The sequence below is a fragment of the Phalacrocorax aristotelis genome, chromosome 7 (genome assembly GCF_949628215.1).
Source record: "Phalacrocorax aristotelis chromosome 7, bGulAri2.1, whole genome shotgun sequence".
NCBI classification, from domain to species: Eukaryota; Metazoa; Chordata; class Aves; order Suliformes; family Phalacrocoracidae; genus Phalacrocorax; species Phalacrocorax aristotelis.
In genome coordinates this window covers 30,823,913-30,850,663 of record NC_134282.1, presented here as the reverse complement: position 1 = coordinate 30,850,663, position 26,751 = coordinate 30,823,913, and the positions used below count along the sequence as shown (strand labels likewise).

Below are 26,751 nucleotides of genomic sequence, written 5' to 3'. Positions count from 1 at the left end.
GGGTCCTTTCCAGCTCAGGAAGTTTTATGATTGTATGATTCCGTGATTGTTGTGGCTGGTGTTATGGCTTGCACCATCTGTCTGCTTAACCAGAGACATGTGACACCTCTAGCACCAAGCCATGTTCCGTGTTTCATACTACAACCCCATCAATATTACATTGTGCTGTGCTGCTGCCAGCACAGCGTAACCCGCTCTGGCACTGCAATTGTATTGCAGGGTGGTGTTGGCTCATCCCCTCACAACAGCTACTCTCTGCCAGGCTTCAGCCCACACCAGGACCAGGGAGGGGTTAAGAGGTTGCATCTGTAATGGCTCCTCACCAGGCTTTGATCTGCTGCTTCTTGATTGTATTCCAGCCCCTCGATAGAATTTCTCACATGAAACTGAGCTCCACTAATGCATCCTGGCCATATATAATGAATGGTGATGGAGTGAAGGAACGTGGCTGCATAGCAGTAACAGAAGTCCAGGCAGTGGTGTGGCAGGTCCCTCTGCCAAAGATCCCCTGCTGACAGTACCTGCCCTCTCTGCCATCTAGTGCAAAACCCTTCCTCTGTCCCCAAAACCTGGCCTGGCCATGTGCGGGGCCAGGCACTGTGACGAGTTTCAGCCATTCTCCACTGGCCCAAGGAGCGGGACGAGGCTTGGAGCCAAGTCACAGAGCCACAATTTCCAGGACTGGCACCGGTGCCACCCACTGAGCCCCAGCACTGCCACTCGATGCCTCCATCAAATATTAATGTGATGCTCACTGCGCTCTCTGCCCTGCCCCATCACTGCAGCAGTGGACCCTGCCTGCTCCAGGGCTGCCCACCCCCTCCTCTTCCCCTCCCGCATTGCTCCCTGCACGGTGACTTTGTGGGGTGCGGCTGCACCCACCTTTGGGTGCTGCCTGGGCAGGGCAGGACCTGACCACCTGCACTTGGCAGGGGCCTCCCGGGTGCCTCCTGTCCCCGGCGGCTGGCTCAGCCCCTTGTGGCAGGTAAGGCCCTGCTGGGGCTATGAGTGCCCCCATCTTCTGAGAAAGCCAGGCCGGCGCCCCCCGGGGGATGGGGGGGATGGTGGCAACCTCGGTTCTCGGCTGCGGGCCCATCGCGGTGTCCCCCGGCAGGGGGAGAGGGGCCAGTAGTGGTTCTGGAGCCCCGTCCAGTCTTCTGAAGGGAAAGCCGGCCCGTGGGGCAAGCTGTCTCCCTGCAAAGACAAGGGGTGATGTGCCGGGCACCCTCACGGGGTACCCATCGCCCGGTCGCGTGTGGGAGGCCCTAGGGGTGTTGGGGACCCGTCTTCCCTTCGCCTGCCCTCCTCCAGAAGGAGGCCTGCCCCTCTCCCCCACCGCAGCCCCCCGGCCCGGCGGGGGATGGAGACCGGCAGGTCGGTGCCGGCAGAGCCGAAGGTCCACAAGCCCTCGCAGAGGGCCAGGATCCCGGCGCCCTTACTCGCCCACCCGGTAGGTCGCTGGTTCCACTCGTGGCCCCCGGCTCGTCCCCTCGGCTCGGGTACCCCCCCCCGGGCCCCCCGTGACTCTGCCCGCGCAGAGTGGGGCGGCCGAGCCGGCGGACCCCCCCAGGACGGACCCTGCGGAGGCAGATGTGGACTCCCTGGTGCCCACGCACGACGAGCGGGGCCGCCCCATCCCCGAGTGGAAGCGGCAGGTGATGGTGCGGCGGCTGCGGGCCCGGCTGGCGGACGAGGAGGCGGCGGGCGGCCAGGTACGGGCCGGGCGTCCCGGGGATGGGGGCGGGGGGGGACGACGTTGCCGGCCCGGGTAAGGGGACACACACACGCTGACGGCCCCTCTCCGCAGGACGGGGCGTCCTGGCGCTTCTCGCCCTCCCGCCAGGCAGTGCTGGGCCCCTTCGGGGAGCTGCTAACCGAGGCAGACCTGCAGCAGCTGGAGCGGGCGGTGGAGAGCTTGCGGCTGCGGCGGCGGGGCGAGGCGTACCAGGGCGAGCTGCGGCGCCTGGCGCGGGAGCTGCGCGCCCTCCTGCCCGCCCCGCTGCTCAGCATCACCGTCCGCAGCCCTCCGCCCGCCCCCGGGCAGCCCCTCCCCCTCTGGTGTGGCCGCTTGGCCGGCGCTGTCAGCAGCCTGGCCGCGCTGCTGGCCCACGCCGAGGGGGCGCGGGTCGCCTCCGCCGCCGCTGGCCCCGCCGGCGCCGGCGGGCAGCTCCGGGAGACGGCGGGCAGTCTGGCGCAGCGGGAGATCCGGCAGTGCGGGGTCTGCGTCCGCAGCCTCCGCGGCGCCTTCGAGCCCACCTTGGGGGTGGCGGGGGGCAAGGCGGCCGCGGGGAGCGGTGCTGAGGCCGCCAGCGACTCGGGCATCAGCTGCGAGGAGGCGTTTTCCGAGGGCGGTGGGTGGCCGGGGCCGGAGCGGGGCAGCCTGAGGAAGGAGCGCATCGTGATGCTTTTCCTGAGACACTGGAGACGGTCCGCCTACGGCGCCCCCCGGCCGGCAGCCGGAGACCACCGGGAGGCGGCGGGGACCGGGGGGGGGGGGGGCGGCCCGCCTGGCGCGGCAGAGAGCCGCCATCCAGCGGCTTCTGGGCGGCTGGCGGGACACTGCCTCCCGCCGCCCCCCGGCACAGCCGCCTCCCGCAGCCGGCCGCGCCCCGCTCTCCCCGGAGCAATTCGTGGCGACGGCCGGGGGGGAACCGGCCGACTACGAGAGCCTGTCGCTGGAGCTCTTCATGCTGGGTTATTTCCGCATCCTGGAGCAGGAGCTGCCCCCCGAGGAGCGCCGCGGCCGCCACCTCCTCTGCTTCGAGGTGTTCGAGCAGCTGGGCCGGCACGGCTGGCGGGCCGTGCGCTCCTTCCACCGCGCCGTCACCGACGAGATCGCCGCCGGCCGGCGGGGCTGGCGGGACGGCTTCGACGACATCAAGGCCAGGTATTTCGGATCCCCCCAGAGCTTGATACGGCGGCCGGGGGAGGCCGGGGAAGACGAAGAGATCTGCCGCTACATGGACCGCAGCTTCGCCTTCTGGAAGGAGAAGGAAGCCGAGATGTTCAGTCCGGAGGAGTGATGCCCGCCGGCAGGGTGGGCGGGTCCTGCCTGAAGTCGCGGCCTGCAATAAACACTTTTTCGATTCTGTCGGAGCTGAGCGAGGCTTCCCGGGGCGATGGAGAAAGCTTTTGGGTGGAGGGGGACGGCCCCGGCACCCCGACCCCACCACCACCACCCCCGGGATGGTGTCTTGGCCCCCGGCCCCCCGCGGCGAGGCGGCTGCCGCCGTTTATTTGTGGCCGCCGAGTAGCTGAGATAACATCCTATATTTAACGCTCGGCATTGGCAGCCGCAGCCGGGGGTAGGAGGGACATCGCGGGGATCCCGGCGACCGATGGGGGGGGGGCGGGGGGCGGGGGGGAGAGAATGCTGGTGGGAGCCTTTTCCCCCCGGCTTGCGGGGCCCGGAGGCATGCTTTCCAAAAAGCCTCAAAGCCGCGGGACGATGGAGGTGGGCAGATCTCCCCGTGCGGTGCCTTTAAGAGGAGGGAGCGGTGCCCCGGCGCCGCCTAAAAATAGTGTGTGTGTGTCCCCCGTCCCGCTGGATCCGTCGTCGCGCTGGGGTGTCCCCTCCCCAGCGCCGGGACCGCGGCCGCTTCCCTCCCGGCGAGCCGGCCGAGGAGCTGCAAAGCCCAGGTGAGAGCGGGAGGGAGGGAGCCGGAGCGGGGCTTAGCCCAGCCCCAAAAGCACTCTCCCCCAGCCCCGAAAAATCGGTGGCAGCCCCGACAGGGCAGCTCGGAGCTTGGGGAGGAGAAATCACGGCCGCCCGTGGAAGGGCCGGGGAGGGGGGGGGCGGTTCCAGGGAGTGCTTCTGCCCCTGTAAATCAGGCACTGGGAAGGCACGGTTGTGCCGAGGTGGGGAAAGAGGGGGATATCATCGCCTTTTCCTGGCAGGGACGTCTTCCCCACGCTCCGCTCAGCCTCTGTCTGCCAGCAAGGCCCCACTGCCATACCCAGCACTATGGTGAGGAACGTGGACGACTTTGACTTCTGCCTACCTTCACACGCCCAGGCCGTGCTGGAGGGGCTGCAGCGACTGCGCGCCAACCCCAAACTGGCAGATGTGACACTGGTGGCCGGTGGGCGGGAGTTCCCCTGCCACCGTGGTGTCCTGGCCCTCTGCAGCCACTACTTCCATGCCATGTTCTCTGGTGACTTCGCCGAGAGCATCGCGGCACGGGTGGAGCTGAAGGAGGTGGATCCCGGCATGCTGGAGTTGCTGCTTGACTTCGCCTACACAGGGAAGGTCACCATCAATCAGGCAAATGTGGAGGGGCTGATGCGGACCTCCAGCCAGCTCCACTTCCCCACTATCCAGAAGGTCTGCAGCCGCTACCTCCGGCAGCAGATGGACGTCACCAACTGCCTAGGTATCTGCGAGTTCGGCGAGAGCTACGGATGCCCTGAGGTCTCCTCAAAGGCCTGGTCTTTCTTGCAGGAGAACTTTGAAGCTGTCTCTCAGCAGGAGGAGTTCCTCCAGCTCTCCAAGGAGAGGTTGGCTGTCTACCTCTCCAATGACCAGCTGCAGGTGCAGGAGGAGCAGAGCCTGGCTGAGGCCGTGCTACGCTGGGTACGGCACGACCCAGGCCCCCGAGCCCAGTTCCTGCCTGAGCTGCTGGAGCTGGCTCACCTCGTCTTGCTGCCTGACCAGTACCTGCAGAACCTTCTTGCCACCGAGCCCCTTGTCCGTGACTCGGATGCCAGCAAGGCCCTCGTCACCCAATCCCGTGCCATGGTGGGTACACCCTGCCCCAAATCCCACTCCCTGAGCCAGAGGAGAGGCTCAGCTCAGAGCCTGATGGTCCTGCCCTTGGCCTCTCTGTCAGGGACAGGGCAATGCCGATACCCAGAAGAACACCCTAACCCCACCACAGAAACTGGAGGAAGTGCTGGTGGTGGTTGGTGGCCGCATGCTAGAGGACAGCGAGGATGAGGATGGGGGGCTGGAAATGCCAGCTGCCCCCAGGAACTTCGCCTTCTACAACCCCAAAAGCAGTAAGTGCCCATGGCAGTGATGGGGCAAGCGCTCCACCCTCCACATGTTAATTAATCCTTCATCTACCCCGAAGCCACCTCTTGCCAAATGGTCTGGTGTCAGGAGAGGCACTGGCAGGAGGGGAGGGGTGGGAAGAGTGAAACAGGGCTGGCTTAAAACCATCATTGCTGGCTCAGGTGGGTCATTGCTTGGCTCCACTGGGTTTCAGGGCGATGGATGGCTCTGCCTGATTTCCCCGATTACAACAAATGGGGCTTTTCCCTGGTGACTCTGAACAACGATGTGTATGTCACAGGTAGGTACCAGGGCTGTCAGTGCAGGGTGGGGGTACCCAGGGAGTGGGGATGGAGGATGGGGGACAAAGATGTGAACACAGGGTGCTGGCGTGGGGCCAGGAGCTATCCTCCCCTCCAAGGAACGTCCTCTCCTTGCTCCCCGCATGGGTGGATCCAGCTGCTGGAGAGGGTTGCCCAGGGATGGCTCGTCTCAGAGGAGGTGGCACGCCTGACCTATCTCTCCACAGGCGGCTCTCGGGGGTCCCAGAACGACACATGGTCAACAACCCAGGTGTGGCGCTTCTGCCCCAGAGATGGCACCTGGAAGCCCATCACTTCCATGTTGAGAGCCCGGACAAACCACACCAGCGCCGTCCTCAATGGCGAGATCTATGTCATTGGGGGTAAGGCCGCAAAGACCCTGTGGGTGTTGCTGGGGTGGGGGTCCATGGGTGCCCTGGAGCAGCAGGGTGGCTGCAGCGTCCCACTGCCCTGCAGGGACAACGGTGGACATGGTAGAGGTGGAGCGCTACGACCCCTACAACAAGAGCTGGTGTGCCATCAGCCCAGCCCTCAAGTATGTGAGCAATTTCGCAGCTGCCAGCTGCTTGGGCAAGCTCTACCTGGTGGGCTCCTGCGCTGTCAAGTACAACGCACTCACCTTGCAGTGCTACAACCCCGTCCAAGGTGAGAGCTGGCCCCACTGTCGCGCCCCATCAATGTCTCTCCAGGGAGCAGGGCTGAGGGGGAACCCCAGGCAGGCAACATCCTGTGCCGCCAGGGACAGTCCTGCAGGATGCAGCTAGGTGCTAATGGGGTCTGGCAACAGCTGAGGCATGGGGCCAGCCAGCAGCATGAGTTGCAGACCTCCAGCACATCCTGGACCCAAGCTTCAGTGGAGTGGGATCCCAGAAGCAGAGGGATGGGGGCGGCTGCCCACCTTAGGGAGAAAATAAACCCCTGTGACAACACCACCTCCTCGGGCAGCCTCTGCGCAGCCCACAGTGGTCTCCCCATCCCACACCACCGCTGCAAACAATAGCCCACCCCACTTCTTTTTTTATGTGAAAGCCTTGCCTGGGGTGGGGACTGCAGGTGTCACCCTGCCTGGCATCTCTCTTCTCCCCCTTTCAAACTCCACCTTAAATAGCCACAGGCTCGGCAATGCTTTTTTCGGTCACTGGCAGCTGCACCAAGAGCCAAGGGTGGGATATGCTGCTGATGGCTACTCCTTGCAGATTTGTGGAGTGTGATCACATCCCCCTTCATCCCCAAATACCTCTCAGCCCCGCGCTGTGCCACGCTGCATGGGCTCATCTATCTCATTGGGGACAACACCAAGAAGGTCCACGTGTACAACCCGGAGGCCAACATCTGGCAGAAGGTAATGGGATGCAGGGTCAGGTGCAATCAACCTCCTGGGGAGGTGGGGCAGCAGTTCCCACCAGCACCCCACAACCATACCCTCACACCCCCTCTCCCTCCTCCCTGCTCATCCCTTGGCTCTATTAACCTCTGCAGAGCTGAAGATGCCCCAATCCTTCCTCCCCAGTGCATCACACCTGCACTAGGAGCATGGCTTTTGCACTGAGTTATTGATTCTAAACAGCGTTCACATGGCAGAAGCCCACATGTCCCCCCTTATCCAGCACCACCCTGCTGCAGGATGTGCAGGACTCATCCTGCCTGTCCCCTCCACCCTCCAGACCCCCCACTCCCCACACCACCCCAGCCTTGCTCCTGTACAAGCACAACATGGGGATGCTGCTAAAGGCAAGGCATGGTCCCAGGAGCCACCAAACCTCACAGAGAGGACAGGGCGGGAGGATGTGCCGGGTGGGTTGACATCCCCTGTGGTGGGAGTGAAAGGTCCCCAGGGGGTCCCCACACATCTTGCCCTACCCCTCACACAGGTGCAGCTCCTGCACACGCTCCATGAGAATGGTGGGATGGTGCCGCTGGGCGACCGGCTCTTTGTCACTGGTGGCCACTGGAAGGGCATGGATGGGGACTACCGGGTGGAGATGGAGGTGTATGACTGTGTCAAGGACCTCTGGACACGGGAGGGCTCCCTGCCCTGCCTCTGGCTCTTCCACAGTTCCTCCTCCATCTTCATGGACACCTCCAAGTGGACAGAGGCTTTCCAGGGTGACCACAGGCGGTAGGAGAGCCCACAGCATTGCCTGTCACCCCGCACAGCCGCTCCCCTACTCTCGCCTCTGTCCCTGCTGCTGGTTCAGCTCTGCACAGGGTGGAGGTGCAAACCCCTCTGTAAGGCTGGCTGGGGCATTGGGAGCATGTTCCCGCCCCGCCACCACAGGGAAAAGGCTTATAAACACGCTTTGGCTAACACTCTCTTTTAGTTTGGGTTTTGTTTGGTTGGTTGGTTTTTTGGTTGTTTTTTTTTTAAGATCTGCCTTTTTCCCCCTCCAAAACCCCAAAGCTTTTAGGGTATTTTGAGGCCTCCCAAAACGTGGCCCATCCCATCAGAGACTGGCATTGTTGCCTGGTGGCCATGGCCCCTTTCCCCCCAGTCATGTTGACGTCGAGCAAGGGGAAACATGAGGGGGACCAGGGGAATCTCTCTTTCCTGACACCCAAAGCTTTCCAGCACCTTGCTGGCTCACACTGATGTGTAAGACCCATTCCAGCACCCCGCGGAGCAGCATGACAGGAGATAAAACAGCTTTGGGCTGCTTTGTGTCCTCTGGCGGTACAGCAGCCTGCAGCAGGGCATTTAATCGTGGTTTCTGCCCTGGGAAGTGACCAGAGGGTCATGATGAAGCAGTTGGCACTTGGGTGGCTCCTGGTGCCAGGACTGAGCTGGGTGGTGCCTCCTGCCCTATCCGTGTCTCTGCTAGTACCTCTGCTGGTGGAGAGGGTCCCGAGGCTTCCCTGATGGCCAGACCCACCACGGCACTGGGATGTCGTAGCTCTGCCAGCATTGTTTGATGGTTTCTCTGTTCTGTGTTAGGTTTTTTATTATTTTTGAAGCATTGACCGTGCACACCGAGGGGTTCTGCGGCTGGTGGGGGGAGCCTCCCGGGTTTTGAGGGGAGCGTCCTCCGCCACGGGCGCTCCGCGGGGTTTTACACACAGGGTTTCCCGCGTCCTGCAGCGGGGAGCGGGGGCTCCCCCGCGGCAGCAGCGCCGGCCCCGGCGGAGCCGTCCGAGCCTCGGCAGCGGGGCGGGCCCTGCGGCGCCCTCGCAAGCCCCGAGGCGGGGCCGGGGCCTCCCTCCCGGTAACGGCGGCGGCATGCGGCTGCCGGGGCTGTGCCTGGCGCTCCTCTGCGCCGCCGGGGCCGGCTCCCCGCGGGCGGAGCGGGAGCAGCCGTCGGGGCCGGGAGCGCCCGCGGGACGCGTGGATCCCCGCCAGGCGTGGATGCTGCTGGCCGGGAGCCCCGGACGGGCGAGCGGCAGCCGGGCGCGGGGAAGGACGGGCGCGGTACGGGATGGGACGAGGGCTGGCACGGCACCGGTACCGACCCGTGGCGAATCTCCAGGATCATCCCCCCAGGCTTCCATGCAAGTCGGTGTGCCAGGCGCTATCCCTGCTCTGCCCGGGGCCCCCGCCGTGCTGGAAGAGCTGCTGAGGGAGCTGCAGCTCCTGCTGAAAGGTACCGCCGGCCCCGGGCAGTGCTGCGGGAAGGGGAGGGCGGGGGGGGGGGGGGCCGAGAGGGACCCCAGGGTAGGAACAGGGGACAGCAGGGACAAGACACAGCAGGGTTGGGCAGCAGAGCCGGGCACTGTCTCATCTTGGGGCCAGGAAAAGCCGAGGCTCCTTCCTAAAGCCAAGACCTGGACGGGTTTTTGGGTCAGGTATGGTGAAGGAACAGGCGAAGACACATGGAAAGGCCTGGGAAGGGCGTGAGGACGAGGAGGAAAACAGCAAAGGCAACTCACAGGCTGGCTCCCATCATCGCGTGGAAGCAGCGTTCCGCTGCTGGACACGTGAAAATATCTCTGTCGAGCACAGAGTGCAGCAGGAGCTGCGGCTCTACTACATCGTGAGTGCCCGGCCTGCTCCCCCTACCTGCCTGCAGCATCTTCCTGTCCACAGGGCCCCTTGCCCAAATGCAGGGGCTCATTCTCTAACGCAAGCCTTTCTACATGCCCAGCCGGAGAAGGAGGGGATGTTTCACCGTGGCACAGGGCTGAACCTGACCAGCGGGCAGTACACGGCCCCAGTTGCAGGGTACTACACCTTCACCGCCACACTGCACATCGGTGAGCCCTCAGTAACCCCCCAGCCCTGCCGGGAAGGCCCGGGACAGCTCTCACCCTTCCCTCTGTCACAGTGCGCAGAGAGCAGCGGAGGAAGGGGCAGTCGTGCAGGGGAAATCGGCTGCGGGTGCTGATCTGTGTGCAGTCCTGCTGTCAGCACAACAGGTAGGGGAGGACAACGCCAGGAGGGGAGAGGGACCCTGGGCCAGGGCGGGAGGAAGGAGGCCAGTGTCCCTAGGAGAAGGAAAGACACACTCTCCCCAGCGCCACCCTCTCTCTTCTGCAGCAATTTGGAGACCATGTCCCGGCTGGAGGGTGGTGGTGACCTTTTTACCATCTCTGTCACTGGAGTCCTTTACCTGCAGGTTAGTGGCACCAGCTCTGCTCAGGACTGTGCTGGGCAGGAAGATGCCTTCCACAGCCCCAGCTCCAGGGGTGAGCATCAAGTCTCTCAGCCCAGCCCTAAGCGCAAAGCACTGAGGTCTCTGGGACACCATAGCACGAACTATGCTGCCCTATCAGCCTCTGTGTCACCATTCTGCAAGAAGGAAGTGGCAGGGGGAAGCAGCCTCTCCAGCTCTCAACTGCTGCACGCAAGGGAGTGCTGTCTCCTTTGCTCTGCCAGGCTGTGCCTAGCACCTGGAAGAGGCATCCCAGCCCTGTTAAGCCCTCTCTCCCTCCAGGCTGGACAGTATGCCTCTGTTTTCGTGGACAACACTGCAGGCTCTCCCCTCACTGTCCAAAGTGGCTCCGATTTCAGCGCCATTCTGCTGGGGGTGTGAAAAGGCACTGGGCACCACATGGGGAGCTGAACCTGTGCCAGGAACAGCCAGACCCTTCCTTCTGCCAGCCACCATCACACCTTTGCTGCTCTGCACCAAGACCAGGGAAGAGCTTTTGCTGGTGCAGCAGCTGCAGGCTGGTCCGATACTCCTCGTGCTGCAGAACCATCTGAAGCTGGACAAAAGACTGGGGAGGAAAGGATGATGATAAATAAATAAATAAAAAGAAGCCTGACAAGGGGCTAAAGGAGTTCACTCTTCTCTAAAAGCTAGGGCTGGAAGTTTATCTTGGAAAACGCTGCTGACAACAGTGGCAGCCAGCTGCTTCCTCTGTGGGGCTCAGCTCCCATTGTGCTGAGCTCTGGTGCCTGGGATGAAGACCCACACCCGTGTTTTTGCTCTCAGCAGATTTCTCTGCCCAGCTTCTCAGGAGCCCAAAAAAGATTATTTGTATCATTTTAGCTTCCCTGCAATGTGTTGGCAGTCAATGTTTGCTGGCAGAAGCCAACAGACCTTTGCAACTAATCTTCAAAGCAATGTCTGATAATGCCGCACACTGGAGTAAAGCAAATTCTTGTCCTGTGGCTTTCCCCACCAGGCGTTTCCTGCCCATGGCACAGGGCCCAGGCTGTGGGCAGCACAGATACGCTCTTTGCTTCAGCTCTGATAGCCATGTGAGGTGAGGATGGGCGCACAGCTACGTGCCTGAGCAAGGGCTGCAGGAGAGGTACCCAGGCAGGCTGGGCGTGGAACAAGGGAGCTGCACATTTTATTTCTTAGTAGCACGTAGCACCAGGCAAGCTGTGCCAGTAACACGGTGAGATAGCTCAAACTGTACCTAGCCCCACCTTCGCCAAGGGATCCACGCATGTAGGCCAGGGGAGGCAGCCTCCTTGCACTGGACCTCACTCATGAGGGGTTTCCTGGTCCTGCCTGGCCGCCTCCACAGGCTGCATTTCATCAAAGAGCCTGGTGAAGTAGCTGTTGCTGCAGCAATTCATGAGTGGGGGTGTTTGGATCTGGGGGGGCGGGGCTCTGGCCATTGAGTTTATTGTTGACTTCTTCCCCAACCTAAAGCAAACTTGTTACCAAAAGGAATGACCTGCTCTTCCCCCTGCTGAACGGCTGGGCAGCATCATCCTGGCAGAGACGAGGCCTCTGCAGCTCCTGCCCAGCTGAGGAGCTCAGCCCAGACAGCACCTCCTGGTTACCCTGCATGACCATGAGCCAAGGCCATCTCACTTAGATCAGCCACCTTCCCCTCCTACCAAATGCACCTGTGAAAATACAAAAGGATTTACTGGTGGAGAGCGAGGCTTGCTGAGCTGGTAAGCTGTCCTGGCTGAGCAAGATAAAAAGAGCCTAGTGCACTTGAACACAAAATTGAAAAAGTTGCTTAAGTTGGAGATGCTGAGGGGCTAATTGAGGTGTTGGGGAGGGGGCGAGAAGCTCAGTCAGCCCCAAGGGAGGGGAGCTGCATATACAGCACTTCTACGTGAGCCACCCCAGGGTGGTGGTCCCAGAGCTCCCCACAGTAACAGATACTGCTGAGCAATGAGGCAGGTAGAGTTTATTTTCAGGAAACCTCTTGCAGACCCCACCCTACCAGGAAATACAAGCAAACATTTTTTTGACTTCCACTAGAGCTGGGGTTGAACTTCCTTTCTAACTGCGCGGCTACTCACAAGCATGGTGAAACCTGCTCCACAGTGCTTCCTTTTCTCCTTTGCCCTGAAAAATGGACAATATGATCCATTTTATGGAACTTGTAAATAACTGTATCATAGCAATGTATTATGTTCGTAAATGGAGTTGTACTCTCAGTACTCTTTAGAAAGAAAGGGAAGGAAAGAACTGCAAGAGGAGGGTGAGGGAGAGAAAACAGTCAAAGGAGGACAAGCTGATACTTCTCTCACGAGCTCTTGTGCTGGAATTAAGAGTGGCCTCCTGGAGGGAACACCAGAGAGACAGGTGCTGGGCTCAGCTCTTGCAGCACAGCATGCAACTCTCCCCACTGCCCAGCACCAGAGCTGTGGAAAGCAGGGAGGCAAGACAGGAGGGCAAGTTGCCCTGAGATCTGCTGTCAGGGTTTCTTTTGCCACAGACTGAATAAACTCCGTGCTACTCTGTCTTGGCTCGCCAAACTTGGCTTTCAACAGCAGAAGCAGCACAGCATGTCACTAACATGCACAATTTTGTCTCAGCTCATCCTGCAGTGCAACCTTACATCAGAGTATGCAGGAATGGCTGGGAACAGAACAAGCTGGCAGAGGCAAGTGCTACCCAATGTGCTGGAGGCCCGCTTCCTTCCTCAGTGCTCTGCAGGACATGCAGAGAGTTAGCATGAGCTAGGCCAAGTTAGCCTAACTGTTAGCATAAGCCCATGAACTTTGACTTCTGCTGTAGCAGAAACAGATGAAAGATAGTCAAGCCACCTGTCCCAAACAACAGGATAGCTCTGGGTGCTCAAGAAAACAGCCCAGGATCCAGGACCCTCTCCCAAAGCTGCAGGGAACACAGGAAGCAGAAAAGAGCCTGGGAAGCCTCACAACCCTGCGCAGGACTATGCACAAAACAGTAGGCACCATCAGACCAACCTGCCCAACCTCTCTCTGGGACTGCACCGTTTCTCATGCAGAGCAAGGAGGCTGCGCCAGAAACCACTGCACAGACCCACTGGCTCATCTCCCTCACTGCACTGTTTCACCTGCAGGACAGGAACGTTGTGTAATCTGAAATGAAGGTGCATTGGTAGACCAGTCCATTTAGCTTTCACACTGTCATCTGGTCTTAAGCCAGATTTTCTCTGGAAAAACAGCAGACTGATTCTCTGCAGCAACAGCTGGTAGAGGAATGGGGACAGGATGAGATACCAGACACTTAATAGCAACAAGTACCTAGAACTTGAGATGCCTGCTCCTCAGATAGCACAGAGACAAGCACAGAGCCTACCCATATATTGCTGCCTGGCCAGTGCAAATGACAAAAACACTTTCCCAATAAGCATCAGGAGCAAAATGCAGCCACTTTTGCTGTATCAACAACTAGGAAAAAAACCCCAATATTTTCTGCAAGCAAAGGAAAGGTACACTGCTGCTCTGCAAGCAGTGTTTGTATTACTCAGCTGCACGCAACCTCACAATCCAGTTTCAGAACCAAAATATTTCCTTCCCAGCACTAAAGAGGACAGCCCACACCGCATTCCAAGCCGGTGGCCTGGGGTACTGCACAGTCCACCCAATACAGCCTAACCAGGAGCCCCCACCAAGTCCTACAAGCTGAGGACTCTCTCAGGCCTCATACAAAGCTCAAAGAAACCACTAGCAGAACTGCACTGTTTGGAACAGCTGGCAGAGTTCATGCCCACAGATGCCTGCTCTTGCTAGCACCTCTGTCAAATTGATTTATTTGGTTTGCCAAGACGTTGATGGGAGGTTGACAGGGCAAGAGATTTCCACATAGGCTGATCCACTATGGCAGCCACTTAGAAAACACTGCTAGCCAAGTGAGCTAAAACTATTAGAAAAAAACAAACAATTTTATTTACACTGAAGAGCATCCAGCAGGACCATCCCTCCCCTGTCCACATGTGCACGCACAGACTTCTCCCTTCCCTTATATCCACCACAAGCTGAAGATCCTGCTGCCGCACCTCATCTCTCAGTGCTCTATCCGGACCACCATGACCGTGACGTTGTCCGCCGACCCTCGCTGTACTGCCTTGTTGGCCAGTCTGTTACATGCAGCTTCATATCTAGCATCTCCTTCTAGCTTCCCTTCTCTCATCTGGATGTTCTTATCCTGTTGGGACAAGGAAAGACAACGCTGATTGCTCACAGTAAAGTGCATAGGTGCAAGCACATGGTATCTTCCAAGAATGGGTAATCAAAACCTTAGTAAGGACAACCTCAGGTATAAGGGAGGATACCCTGGCAGAAGTACATTTCTGCAAGTCAAAGTCATTCCATTTCGTGCCTCCTGCGCTGAGAAACCCAGCCCTCACACTGCCTTCTCCTCACCTCCAGGCAGGACACAATGAAGTTCACAGCTTCTTCTGGTGTAAAGACTTTAAAGAGGCCGTCACATGCTATCAGAATGAACCTAGAAATCAAGCAGAGACAGGTTCCAAGGCTGAATCTTTGTCTCCCCAGCTACAGAAAAATCCCTCCAAGCTATTATATGAGTAGCCATGCTCCAATCCAAAGGGAAGGTGCCATAAAGCTCATCTGAAAATCCCTCAGAAGCACCAGAAGTCCCCTGGTGCTCTAGAACCTACCATCCACAGAGCTGAGGCAATTCAAAGTACAGGCCAAAGAGCCAGGCAACAATATAAGACCCAGAGCAGTACATCCTGGCAGTCCTACTAACACTGCACTGACAGGCAAGACCATATACTATGGCCTGCTGGAAAGCTCCATTATTTTTCTAGGAACTGCTTCTTTCCTTTGAGTCCTTTTCATTCACATATTTTCCCTGTGAAGTAGCTAATACAAGGAAACAGAAACACAGCCAGCTTAATATCTTATGTGCATCCCTTTAAATCCTTTACACTCCCATGCTCCTGAGGTATGCAATAACTTAATTTGAATAGAAATATTCAAAAGAAAAGCAGCAGCTTAACCCAGAAACAGAGGCACAACTGTGATCAGAAAACTGCCACAAGGTATTACTACAGGCTGCAGAAGGTTGAGGGGAGCTTAAAGTAAGGAAAGCTGCATCCTAGTGCCCCACCAGAGGATGGGGGAGACAGCCCGCTGTGCACTTCCTGCCTACACAGGGGATTGTGTTAACGAGAAGCCGTAACTGGGCTCTCCAGACAAGGATACAACCATCCTGCAGAGATGGCCAGCCTGCCAGAGCAGCACATGTCTCTGAAGACATCATTTCAGAGCCTGATACTCAGAATATCCTTAGAAATATTTTAGTGGATCACTTGATATGGAACTCTAATTCCAGAAAAAGCAGCATACTAGGTTACATTCTCACCTCAGATGGCCTGCAGGGCCATACTGACATGGAAGCTCACAGCAATTTGTCATTGCCAATCATATGTGAGAAAGTATCTCAAATCTTCAAATATCAGAGCCAAATCCAATGGTATTTGTGGGCACCACAGCTGCTAGAAACAACCCTTGGACAAGATAAGGATCCAAGAATTCAAGCCTTAACCAACTGCTTGAACACTGGTGTGTGGGCTTATTCAGAGCATGAAGGGAGTCTAAGGCTCATGTATGTTATCACTGCTGTGAGGCTGGTTTCTCCAACCATGTCATGGCAGTGAGGCAGCAGCATTATCCCACTATACTGATAAGGAACAGGAGTGGACACACATCAGTAGTAAGAGCATCCTCTAGTTCTGGGTGATCAGTCTGAAGTGCCTAAGCCCTAAGAGCAGAGCATACGGGGTAGTGCAGTTGTGCTACTTCTGCTGAGCAACAACCCCCTTGTGCATGGACATGCTTTACCTGTCGTTGTGTGTGAGTTGGCAGCGTTTGATATCTGGCACAGAGATAACACCACAGCGTTTGTACTGGCCATCCCCAATGGAGCGAGAAACCTCTAGCACTCCTAGGACTCTTCCGTCCCTGCAAAAGGAAAGAAAACATCAAGAGCCCTCCCCACACATGCACATTTCACTGCACTGCCTCATGGGGACACTCTTCGTAGTAAGTTCAGCTGCCTCGTACAAATCCTGACCCACTTCCCCAGCAAGTTCAAACCTCCCCTTCAAAGTCTCCTTCCCTTTCTGCATGTTTGTGTGAAGCTTTGGGAAACAAGTGGAGAGGGGGCAGAAGAAATGAAGTCAGGAGAATTCAAGGCTGTTTTCCATCTCCCTGCCCTAACTCAAGTCCTATTTAGCCTAGCAAGCCAGGGAAGTAAGAGATATATGCTGAGCTGAACTCCTGGTGGTAGAAGTCTGAATTCACAGATTATTTTTTAGCAAGGTATCTAGGAAACTGCATTTCAATAGAAGCAGAGTGGCAGCAGGCAAGACCAGGTCTGAGCCAGCAGCCCCTCCTGTGCTCTGCCTATCAGAACACCAACCCCTATAGACTGGCTCAAATGGGGGCAGTTCCAAGGAGTGAGAACCACTGCACTTTCTCCTGAGCACTTGGTCTTTACTAATCACTGACTGCAGCAACCAGTTCTGTGAAACCCAAGTTACAATCCTCCTTAGGAAGCAGTTTTTGTTTGCTAAACTTTTCTAATTAACTGAGTGCTGCCCCAAGAGAAGCAGCTTCCCACACTCCACCCTTCCAACAACGGAGCATCTTCTCTCTCAGAAGGCTCTTCTGCACTCTGGGAAGATACAAGCTCATTCATCTCATAGTCCAACCAGTCCTATTTGAGATAAAAGCAAGAAGCGGGGCATGTCACAGAGAAGAGATCTGATGCTCAAACACTTTGCGACTTACTTCTGGCATCCAAAATACTGAAATACAAGCATTGGGAGAGGCTCCCAGGCAGTCTGGGAGATGTTCCCCCAGTTCTGAAAAGAGCTAACAGACACTGGCCCATCTCCTTCCTGTGCACAAGGATAGATCAGTGCTAAGCATAAGCAGCAGTACGTGCTCTCCAGAGATAAGGGGAACAAGGCCCTCCACACATGGCAGCGTGACAGAACTGAGCTCACTCCTCCCCACCACAGGGGGCATTCTGCCTCCACAGGCACTAAAATACTTCACCTGCACTAAGTCCTCTCTTGTGAGCATGCCATTAAATCAAGAAACAGCTTTCAAAGAAGGGAGACAACCTAGCTACAGAAATCAGATACAGCTGCCCGAACAGCTATGCACACTTACATGCACAGGAATATGATAATCCCATTCTGGCTCCATAAACCTCCCTCCTACTGCAGACCACCTCAGTGCATCAGCTAACCCCCAGGGGAGCAACACTGACTGACATCGAGGGCTTCTCATGCCCTCTCAAACCATCCCTCCCTCTTACAGGACAAGGAGGGAGAATGGATGCTGCAAGCAAGAAGTGAGTTCTGTCCAATGCCACAATGCGCAGCAAGCGATAACTTCTTAAAGAGCCAAGTCCAGTTATGTAGGTCCAACTCTATAGGTAAAGCTTAAGGATATCCATACTTGCATCAGGCTGCCAGGTGTTCACATGGGTTCCTGCCCTTGCAGCACAGCACCCTGATGCCATTGTAAGCCCCTGGGAAACCAGCCCCCATCAACCAATTCAGTGGCTTTACTGAATCCTTAGACAACTCAGGCACCAACAGATTCTCTCCAGACTCTCACTAGCGTGAGCGCTGGGCTCAGGAAAATCCAGAAACTCAGTGCTCAGGCCCAAAGTTGGTCCAGAGTTTAGATTTATTCACTCACACCATTTAGGCACCTACCTGACATTTCCCCCAGCTTTCTGTATCCGCATACGCTCCTCATACTGGGTGGGGTTGTGCTCCTTACTGAGGCTTAAGGCTGCATGTTTCTGACTCTCTTCATTATAACGACACAGAATCGCCTGTGCTGACAAGAGACCCTCATGAGTAAACAACAAAACTGCAGCAACAAGAACTTCTTGAGAGCACCACAAGCTGTAGTGAATGGGGCTACATCTGTCTGGTGATAGGTCTCCAGCGGTGTTCCTCAGGGCTCAGTCCTAGGGCCAGTGCTATTCAATATTTTTATCAGTGATCAGGGTGCAGGAGTTGAATGCACCATTAGCAAGTTTGCTCCCATACCAAACTGGGAGGTGCTGTTGACTCTCCGGAGAGAGAAGAGGCCTTGCAGAGTGATCTAGATAGATTGGAGCATCGGGCAATCATCAATGGCATGAAATTTAACAAGTCCATGTGCCGGATTTTGGACCTGGGACAGAGTAATGCCAGGTACAAGTATAAATCAGGAGAGGAGTGGCTGGAGAGCAGCCCTGCAGAAAGGGATCCACAGGTGCTGGTCAGCAGCAGGCTCAGCAGGAGCCAGCAGTGTGCCCTGGCGGCCAAGAGGGAAAACTGCATCCCGGGGTGCATCAGATACAGCAGAACCAGCCATCCATGAGTGGGGATTGTCCCACTGTATTCAGCGTTGGTGTGTCCTCACCTGGAGTATTGTGTGCAGCTTTGGGCCCCACCATTTAAGAAGAATGTTAGGGTACTCAAATACATCCAGAGGAGGACAACCAAGCTGGTGATGGGGCTGGAAGGCATGTCCTGTGAGGAGCAGCTGAGGAGTCTGAGTTCGTCTAGTTTGGAGAAAAAGAGGCTGAGGGGCAACCTCACTGCTCTGTGCAGCTTCCTGAGGGGATGTGGAGAGGGAGGTGCTGATCTCTTCTCCCTGGTATCCAGTGATAAGACGTCTGGGAATGGTTCAAAGCTGCACCAGGGGAGGTTTGGACTGGACATGAGGAAGCATTTCTTGGTCAAACACTACAACAGGCTCCCAGGAGAGGTGATTGATGCCCCAAGCCTGTCAATGTTTAAGAGGCATGTGGGCAATATCCTTAATAATAGGCTTTAACTTTTGGTCAGCCCCAAATTGGTCAGGCAGTTGGGCTAGATGATGACTGTAGGTCCCTTCCAACTGAATTATTCTCTTCTATTCTAGATACCGTGAGATATTTAGCACCACCAAGAGCAAGCTACCACACACAGTTATTTTACACTATGGGAGACAACACAAAAGTACCCTGCAGCTACCCAAAACAAGATGCTTTGTAGGAACAGTTGGGGAGCTCACAGCAACTGGGACATCCCACACAAACACCCTGCCCTTCAGGGCAAATGAAGCTCTGGGAGGAACTCAGACACCAGCAGTGGGCTTTTCCATCCTGCTTACCCGGCTGTCCCCAAGATTGGCTATGTAGAGGATATTGTCAACAGCTAGAACACAAGTAGCTGTGGAGCCATCCTTCCATGCTGGCTTCCTGAAGGGAACAAAAATGAGATTACTAAGGGGGGAAAACAATGTTTAAAAAGTTAGTCAGAGTGCTCCTGGGGACTCAAGGAAGTGTCATGTGCCAACACACAGCAGCCACCTGGAAGCAGCTAGGGAAACTGTTGGTGGTAAATAGTGAGGTGGACAAGGACAGAGGAGCTGCACAGAGTACCACCTTCTAAAGCATAGCCAATGCCCAGCTGGTTGAAATACTGCCAGCCATGCCCCCCACACCAACCCTTCCTGACACTCAGCTCCCAGAAAAGCTCATCTGTGGCTGGAACAGGCTCAGCCCTGACAACTGCCCAGAAGCTATAGCATCATGAGCAAACAAGGACCCCATACTCTTCCTCAGGAAGCCAGGACTAGAGCAGAGCTGCCTTCCTTTTTGCTTTAATTTCCCTTCCTTTTTTCACAGTACCCTTGCCTGACTTAATCCTCACCACCCCATCTCCACAGCAACACTACTTCTTCAGTCACTCTCCTGATATTTCACTTGCTGTAGTTAATCTTGTATCTCTAGAGCTCTAGGTAAAATGAGAAGTGTTTCTTAAATTACACATGCCAGACTAGACCTCCCTATAGTGAAGCCCAGCTATGATGCCACTCTTCACTAAAACTAGCTTTGAGAGACTGATTTCTAGACACACTTCATCCAGTTTTTCCTAACTTTGAAGATGTGGCTGAATAAAGATCATTCATTTCATCATCAATACACCTATCGCTACCAATCCTTTGTAGCGCCTAGTCATATTTCTGACCAAATGGAGACGAGTTTGGGAATGACACTGTTGTGACAGACTCAAGGAAGCTTCTTCCTTTGCCTGGCCAAACTTGTTGATCTGATTAGGCTTAAGAGACTAAGCCAGCTCACAATTCACTTAAAAGTGGGGTGGAACAAAAAATCACCCAACCCCAAATATGTAGAGGACTGGTAACAAAGTGACTGCATTTTAAATGCAATCTATGTCTTCCCTAGTCTACACAGTTGGGGTGTTAGTTCAGTAGAGACTGAGAGAAGGTAAGGGTGCTTGCACTCAAAACCCAGCTGGGAGGCAGGCTGGCATTTATCCCACAGAATGTAGCTGCTGTGCTTTTCAGCTTTGTTTTGAAAGAATCTATTACAAACAAGCTTATGAAGAATGTCTCTCATCTTCAACATCTCTGTTTTCAAAAAGGTGAAGAAAGCAAGATTTCAACTTACATTGTGAGAGTTAAGTCTTTCATTAAAAACAACTTCAGAGATGTGGTCCAACCTCCAGCATGGCAAGCACATACTAACAGGAATGCAGCTCTAAAGAAAGCTGCACACAGTAGCCTGCAAAGGGCTGCTCTACAGATACCGTCCTGCCACACTTCGATGCTGTCAACAGAGATCCCATCTCAGGCAATATGGGATAAGTCACTTCAGCAACATGGCAAGTCTTTAAAAAGAAGACCAACAAGATGCCCTGGTAAATACAGAGGTGCATTCCTGGTCACATTTTGGTTCCTTCCTTTACCATAAATGTGTATTTAAGTTGAAGGGCTCCTACAGAGTGCTTACCACAGAGTAAGATCAGAACATGCCATAATCTAGCTCTAGCAGGCACTCAGCAGAGTTAAAGCCTGGCGCAGCGAAGCTGTACAGGGTTTCAACGAAGCATATGTGCAACTCAAGGTTTTCTCTGTGCTGCTCAGAATGAAGGCCTGTGAGGTGCAAGCTGAGAAATACAAATGCATGGGAAGCATTTACACTTACTGGCTGGAAGCCTGCTTTAGAAACTCTTCATCTGTGTGTTTGAAGGTGTCCAAAAGGCATCTCTTCACAGTTTTCTCCACGCTGACTACCTCACCTGTGAGACAGGGAAAACAGTAACTAAGCTCCAACTAAAACATATTTGACCTATCCCAGTCCCTCCCTTCACTCATCCAACATGCCATCAGGCAGTTCATGTCTCAGACTCTGTGCAGGGCAGCTAGGGCACATCCTGGGCTCACACTGCCAAAAGTCTGCGTGGTAGCCTGTACGGAGAATTTATAACATACCTCTCTTCCCCAGGGACATATTTTAACACTTGAAGTGGCACTGCCAAAACTGGCAACAGCATGAATCACTGAGCAAGTGTGAGATTCAACTGGCTACTTGTACCCTTCTGCCAAAAAGGCTTTTAGCCCTCTTCTGCCAGGGGAAAGCACAGTCTCACAAGCCTACTGGTAATAAGGGATGGGAACTGTAGAACTGTGCCCAGACAAATCCATTTCCCTAATTACTACCATAATGTCAAGGCAGAATAGGTGATGGTTGTCCTATAGTCCTTATTTCACTCCTCTTACCTTTAGGAAATTTCTTAATCAGGTTTTGATGCAGATTCTGTGCTGCAAATTTTGAGGCTCGAACTCCCCCGTGGCCATCAAAAACGGCGAAGTACGAGACACGCGTGCTGTGAGGGAACAAAAAGTAGCAGAAAAGGGCTAAGAAAGGCCGTTAGCCAGAGGGTGGGATCGAGTACATTCATCTCCATAACTGTGTCAGCCAGACTGAATAAATACTGCACTCCAAGGCACAAAGGTAGCAAGTCCCTAAGCTCACACATTCAAGCATTTACAAAGTTTATGTGTGCAAACACTGAGCTGAGAACTTTCTTGTAATTTTCCACCCCTCAAGAAAATGAAGGGTGGAAGAGAGTTTACGGACCACAACTTGGCATAAAAGCAGCTAAACATTTCACCTCAAGGGCACTGCAACTCCCCAGCACTACACAGACATCAGTCTAACCAATCCCACAATTCTTTACATGCCTAAACTTGTTGAAAACATGCTACAGACAAGAAACTCAGATCCCTCGGCATACAAAGCTCTCAGGACAATATTAGTCCAGAAGTTAAATCCAGTATCAATGTGATGCTTGAGAGCGTATCTTTAAATATACACACTCCCCCTACATACACTTACATGTCTTAATTTGCTAAGAGATTTCAACTCTTCAAATGAAAAAGTTACGACATCTGTTTTCTCTTCTTCGAGCATTCTCCATTGCCACAGTTAGGGTTTTACACACTAAAATCCCCCAAGGCAAGGCCTGATTACTTATAATTAAACTGAGGGTCCCTAAATAGCCACACTTACATTTGGGTAACAGAGGCTCAATACCCAGAATTATCGGGCCCTCACAATCCTTGTGAAGTCAGCGACCAAATCCACTGGGCACCACTCAAAGGAAAGTATTTGTATATGAAATAGTCCTGTGATTTGCCCAGGAACGCAGCTAATGATTCAACCTAAGTCTTCCAATAACAAACCCAAATCACACACCACAATGCAGATGTAGTCGAGACCACCAGCTGCTCAAGCCAAAAAGGATCATATCACAGGCGTAGCTGAAGCAAGCTGGCTCTCCTTCACCCCTGAGATGGCTGACATCCACAGCTTTATTCTGGCAGTTGGGGCCCACTTACATTTGGGAGGGCAGAGGCTGGCATTCCTCGGTAATATCGTTTAAGATGACATGTGCATCCTGCATGTCTTCTCTTTCACCTTTCCTCTCTGCCACATAACCCTTCAATCCAAGAATGCCCACTGACCCTAAAGGGGAACAGAAGAGACACACGCACGAAAAATCAAACTTCTCCATCTCCTCAGCTCAGGCTAAAAACCAGTAAGTCAGCAACCACTTTTCAGCTTTCAGAACCCTATCCTGGCATGGCAGCAAAGTACGGCCCTCATCCTGCAACAAAACATCTGGCACCTTCTGCTGAACAGGATATATTTGGTTCGTAATATGGGTTTTTTAAGTGCCCCCAAGGTCAGCAGCTATAAAAGCTGCTTGTCCCCATTTTGGCAGGCAGCTGTAGCCAAGCAGGAGTGCTGGGTATTGGACAGGGCTCTTACCAAAAAGGGGTGGGGGAGCATGTGACACTGAACCTCCAGATTAAACAAAGCACAGCTTCAAAGAGGGTACTAAGACAGGAAATCAGGGCCTGCCGTTTCCAGCGCACATCCTTTGTACCCCTGAACACATCTTATTCCCAAAGCTGCAACATAACACATGGGCATCTGCACTGAAGTCAAATGCCCTATATGTAACAGCAAGACTCTCTCTCTCTCTGGCTTTCTTAGCACCACCTAGTGTGGATGTGGCAAAAGAAACTGGTGTGGCTCTAGCCTTCCAGAGGTTTCACAACCAATCCCCCACTTGGCAGCACAGGAATCTATCCTGCAAACGCCGAGGGGCTTGCTGCTCAGCTTCTGGCACTTCAGCAGGGCCGGTAAGAAGGCCCACATGATAGAGGCAGAGCATGCCAGGGAGCTCGAGGGGCTTCCACAATGTGCTGCAGCAGTCTGTTCCCTACAAGAGGCTGAAAATGCAAGCAGACTGAAGAACCAAAGCTTAGCTTTGATCTGGACTTACTCAGCCCAACGTCAAAAGTACAAATCGAGTACATTTGTTTTCAAATTGTCTGAAAACCTTTACAAACTTTCTTTTCCACAAGTTCTTCCCTGCCATTCTTCTCTTCCTCCTCCAAGGACTTTCTCTTCTCCCCTTTCCCATGGCTCCCTGCTGATGAGACTGGCTCAGTAGCACTGGAGGCTGAAATAAAGCAAAAATGCAGGCAGCTGAAGTCTTCCAGCTCTGTTTTACTTGCATAAACCCAGCAGCAGGTCCTTTTATACCAAAGCACTCTCAGGAGCACAGGCTTGCACACTCACACAGTATTAAGTGACCACAGCTATTACTGAACAAGACATACTAACTGACCAAACACATGCACACACAACTTCATTCAGCATGTATGACCCATGGAACATGTCGCTGTCCAACCCAGCAAGTGCCGATTTGATCACTTTAAGTTGTGAGACCATTCCTCAGGCACAGTACAGTTGTGCATGACTGGCAGGCTGTTGATTCTCCCCACCAACCCATAGTTTGTTTCTTAGCTACCAGCCTTTTTTGCAGTTAATTGCTCAGGAAGTTAACATTTCAGGTTAGAACGCTTCTAATTTTTTTTATTGTTATTATTATTTGTGTCTACAAATTGTGGCCACAATGATGCAAAGAACTGTACTTTATTACTCTGAATGCACATATTTGTTAGGGGTTTCAGAAGACAGGTTACAAATTAAAGCTAGCAAGAAAAATTATACCCATGACATCAGAACCCTAGCCTTTTCCTTCTGGAGATTTATTCTCATACGGTATACTGAACTATCTCACCTCCTCCCAGGTGCTAGCAAACACTTGGCTGCGTGCAGAAAGTTTTGCCAGACCAGCAGTCTGGTTTTGAAGACGTTTACACCTAGGAACAAGAAGGCAGTCTGTACCCACAGCAGAAAAGCAACAGAAGCCAGGTCAGCAACTGCACCAGGTCAGCACTGCCTTCACTATTCACAGGCACAGGCATACTTTCACTCTCGAAACAGGGAGCTTTCAGACACAGACAATGGGGCTCCCCAAAAGACATCTGAGGGATGTACTTCTGGGAACAGACCTAGGTTTACTTTTAAAAAGCGAGAATTGCAATTTAAACAATCAGGGTGCAAACAGATTGCCATGACTAGCGTTGGCCAACCCGAACACCAGGTTAACTTGCTGTACATCCAACGCAACAGGCTACATCAATGGGTTTTCCTAGAAGGGCAGGTCAGCAGAGGCTTGGCAAGCTGACACAGCTCCTTACCTGTGTCACCGCTGCTGGCTGGCGGAAGATCATCAAAGAGTAAAGAGCCTCCTTTCCCTGGAGCACAAGAAAAAGGCAAGAAGTAAATACCTTTGTCTCTTTGAGGGAATAATGCTCTGGGTATGCCCCTCCTGAGGTGCAGAAATTATAAAATGCCAGTTTACCAAAGCAAGCCAAATTTCAACCTCTGTTACAGTATGGTGGGGGCAAACTCAGGCCTTACATTTGTTTCAGGAAATATTTATATGGAACATATGGAATGCATGTGGAACACCTATAACATTCTAGTTATTAAAAAAAAAACAAACACACAAGAAGAGGAAAGCAGCTGCTCTGCGTATCAGTGCTGATAATCCAACTGTCTTTATCCTGCCTAACAAAGAAATAGGCTTACACAAGTTTCACCTCAAGATATGCTGATGCAGAAAACAGATGAAGCCAAACTAATGGCAGGAACAGAGCACCCATACCTGAGTCAGTACTGGTGGCTGGTGGGAGATCATCGAAGAGCAGAGGCCCTTCCCGAGCTTCCTTCCCTGTAACACACCAGGGCAAAGTCAGGACCTGTTACAGGCACTCAGGGGTTGGTTTCTGGAAGGGCTGTCCCCAAGGTGAACACAGGTCAGGTAACGGAGGAGACCCTTGGCTACCTTTCTTCCATCTCTAATTTAGGCACCTCCTACATGAGCAAAACAACCACCTGCCTGGGGATGATGTCAACTTTTATCTTGATGGTGAACTTATATCTTGAAAACAGCATTTTTTTTTCTCTAGGAATCCACTCAAGTTGCGTTAACATCTCTCAGCAGCCCGATCAAGAGGTTATAGGATAGGACGGGCCCAGAAAGCACCGAATTATTTCAGGTAACACTGTTACAGCTCTCCACAACCCACGACCCGCAGCAGCACAGACAGAAGAAAGGCTCCGGCACGGCCTAAACCGCACGGACAACGCTCTGCATCTGAACGGCTCCCAGGAAAAAAGAAAACCACAAAATAACCCCAAACCGTGCTGTTTCCCCGGGGATTATTCAGCAGCCGCCTCTCGCGGCCGCACCCCCTCCCTTCCCCGCCCCGCTCCCCAGGCGCTAGGAGCCCGCAGCCGCCGCAGCCGCCGCCGCCGCCGACCCGGGCCTGTCAGAGCGCTGAGGCGGGCCCAGCGCCCCGTGCCACCGGCCCTGCGGCCTGCCGGGCCCCGCAGGTGAGGGCCCCTGCCTCACGGGGTGAGGCACGGCAGGGCGGGGCGGAGGAGCGGCAGCCCCGGGGCGGGGCGGTGCCCCTCACCCGCCGCCGAGGAGCCGGGCTCCGGGAGGTCCCCGAACAGATCCATCCCGCGGCAGCGCCGCCGCCACTACCGCCACTGCCACTGCCACTACCACCACCACCGCCGCCGCCTCCGCCTCCTCCTCCTGCTCCTGCTCAGCGCCGCGCCGCGCCGCGCCGCGCCGCCCCCTGGCCTGCCAATCTTACCGTCAGGCCAATCAGCGGCCACGGACGGACCGGAAGTAGGCACGCGGCCCGGAAGGAGCGGAAGGCGGCCGCTAGCCACGCCCACAAGAAGCCTGTCAATCCCCCCGGCGGGTAGGCGGGGCGGCCCAGCAAATACCCTCCGCCAATCAGAAAGCGGGGTCTCCCTGCCAATCAGAACCGTTGCCTCGCTTCTTGCTCGGCCAGACTGACCAATCCGACGGCTGGGAGGGATTGTACCTAGCCAATCGCTGGCGGAGCGGGAAGGGCGCTATGCGCCCCCTGGCGGCGCCCGGAAGGTGGTGCTGCTGCTTGCTGTTCGGTGGCCGCCGCTTAGTGCGTGCTGCACGCTGTCCGCTACCCGGGGGTCGGTTCCCACTGCCTGTTGCTCCGCGCCCAGTGCCTGCTGCCCACTGCACGCTGTCTGCTACCCGCTGCAGCCTGGTGGCCTGCTG

The 26,751-nt window shown here is 54.9% G+C and overlaps 3 protein-coding genes across 5 annotated transcripts; 2 read left to right on the top strand and 1 right to left on the bottom strand.

The window, feature by feature from the left end:
* Window positions 1–2,273: 2,273 nt before the first annotated feature.
* KLHL30 (kelch like family member 30) lies at window positions 2,274–7,631 on the top strand. Its single transcript, XM_075099701.1, is given in 9 exon segments — window positions 2,274–2,485; window positions 2,487–2,887; window positions 3,898–4,738; window positions 4,830–4,998; window positions 5,208–5,294; window positions 5,523–5,678; window positions 5,773–5,961; window positions 6,513–6,658; window positions 7,188–7,631. Coding segments are annotated over 9 exon segments (2,325 nt in total). The 5' UTR covers window positions 2,274–2,401; the 3' UTR covers window positions 7,440–7,631.
* An 888-nt stretch (window positions 7,632–8,519) lies between these two features.
* Window positions 8,520–10,523, top strand: LOC142060084 (erythroferrone-like). Of its 2 annotated transcripts, XM_075099700.1 has the most exons (6): window positions 8,520–8,891; window positions 9,094–9,281; window positions 9,393–9,501; window positions 9,573–9,663; window positions 9,785–9,863; window positions 10,182–10,523. In XM_075099700.1, the coding sequence occupies exons 1-6, from the start codon at window positions 8,531–8,533 to the stop codon at window positions 10,278–10,280; spliced, it is 927 nt and encodes a 308-aa protein (XP_074955801.1). In that variant the 5' UTR covers window positions 8,520–8,530; the 3' UTR covers window positions 10,281–10,523. The 2 variants fall into 2 exon arrangements, with proteins under 2 accessions (XP_074955801.1, XP_074955800.1); XM_075099699.1 differs by having other exon boundaries at window positions 9,785–10,358.
* Window positions 10,524–11,828: 1,305 nt separating this feature from the next.
* ILKAP (ILK associated serine/threonine phosphatase) lies at window positions 11,829–26,288 on the bottom strand. 2 transcript variants are annotated; one of them, XM_075099696.1, is made up of 13 exons: window positions 26,114–26,288; window positions 25,300–25,365; window positions 24,830–24,886; window positions 23,620–23,742; window positions 22,610–22,736; window positions 21,488–21,594; window positions 20,913–21,006; window positions 19,073–19,160; window positions 17,638–17,759; window positions 15,746–15,865; window positions 14,300–14,381; window positions 13,933–14,081; window positions 11,829–12,011 (listed from the first exon to the last, which is right to left on the bottom strand). In XM_075099696.1, the coding sequence occupies exons 1-12, from the start codon at window positions 26,157–26,159 to the stop codon at window positions 13,941–13,943; spliced, it is 1,173 nt and encodes a 390-aa protein (XP_074955797.1). In that variant the 5' UTR covers window positions 26,160–26,288; the 3' UTR covers window positions 11,829–12,011; window positions 13,933–13,940. The 2 variants fall into 2 exon arrangements, with proteins under 2 accessions (XP_074955797.1, XP_074955799.1); XM_075099698.1 differs by lacking the exon at window positions 11,829–12,011 and having other exon boundaries at window positions 13,804–14,081; window positions 23,626–23,742; window positions 26,114–26,268.
* Window positions 26,289–26,751: the final 463 nt, after the last annotated feature.

Excerpts from the sequence above, each read along its gene's own strand:
- LOC142060084 (XM_075099699.1), top strand. The coding sequence starts at position 8,531 with ATGCGGCTGCCGGGGCTGTGCCTGGCGCTCCTCTGCGCCGCCGGGGCC. Across the intron at positions 8,892-9,093 it reads GCTGCAGCTCCTGCTGAAAG|GTATGGTGAAGGAACAGGCG; the intron begins GTACCGCCGGCC and ends TTTTTGGGTCAG. Across the intron at positions 9,502-9,572 it reads CACCGCCACACTGCACATCG|TGCGCAGAGAGCAGCGGAGG; the intron begins GTGAGCCCTCAG and ends CCTCTGTCACAG.
- ILKAP (XM_075099696.1), bottom strand. The coding sequence starts at position 26,159 with ATGGATCTGTTCGGGGACCTCCCGGAGCCCGGCTCCTCGGCGGCGG. Across the intron at positions 21,007-21,487 it reads GATTAAGAAATTTCCTAAAG|GTGAGGTAGTCAGCGTGGAG; the intron begins GTAAGAGGAGTG and ends CCTGTCTCACAG. Across the intron at positions 14,382-15,745 it reads CAACTCACACACAACGACAG|GTTCATTCTGATAGCATGTG; the intron begins GTAAAGCATGTC and ends CTTGATTTCTAG.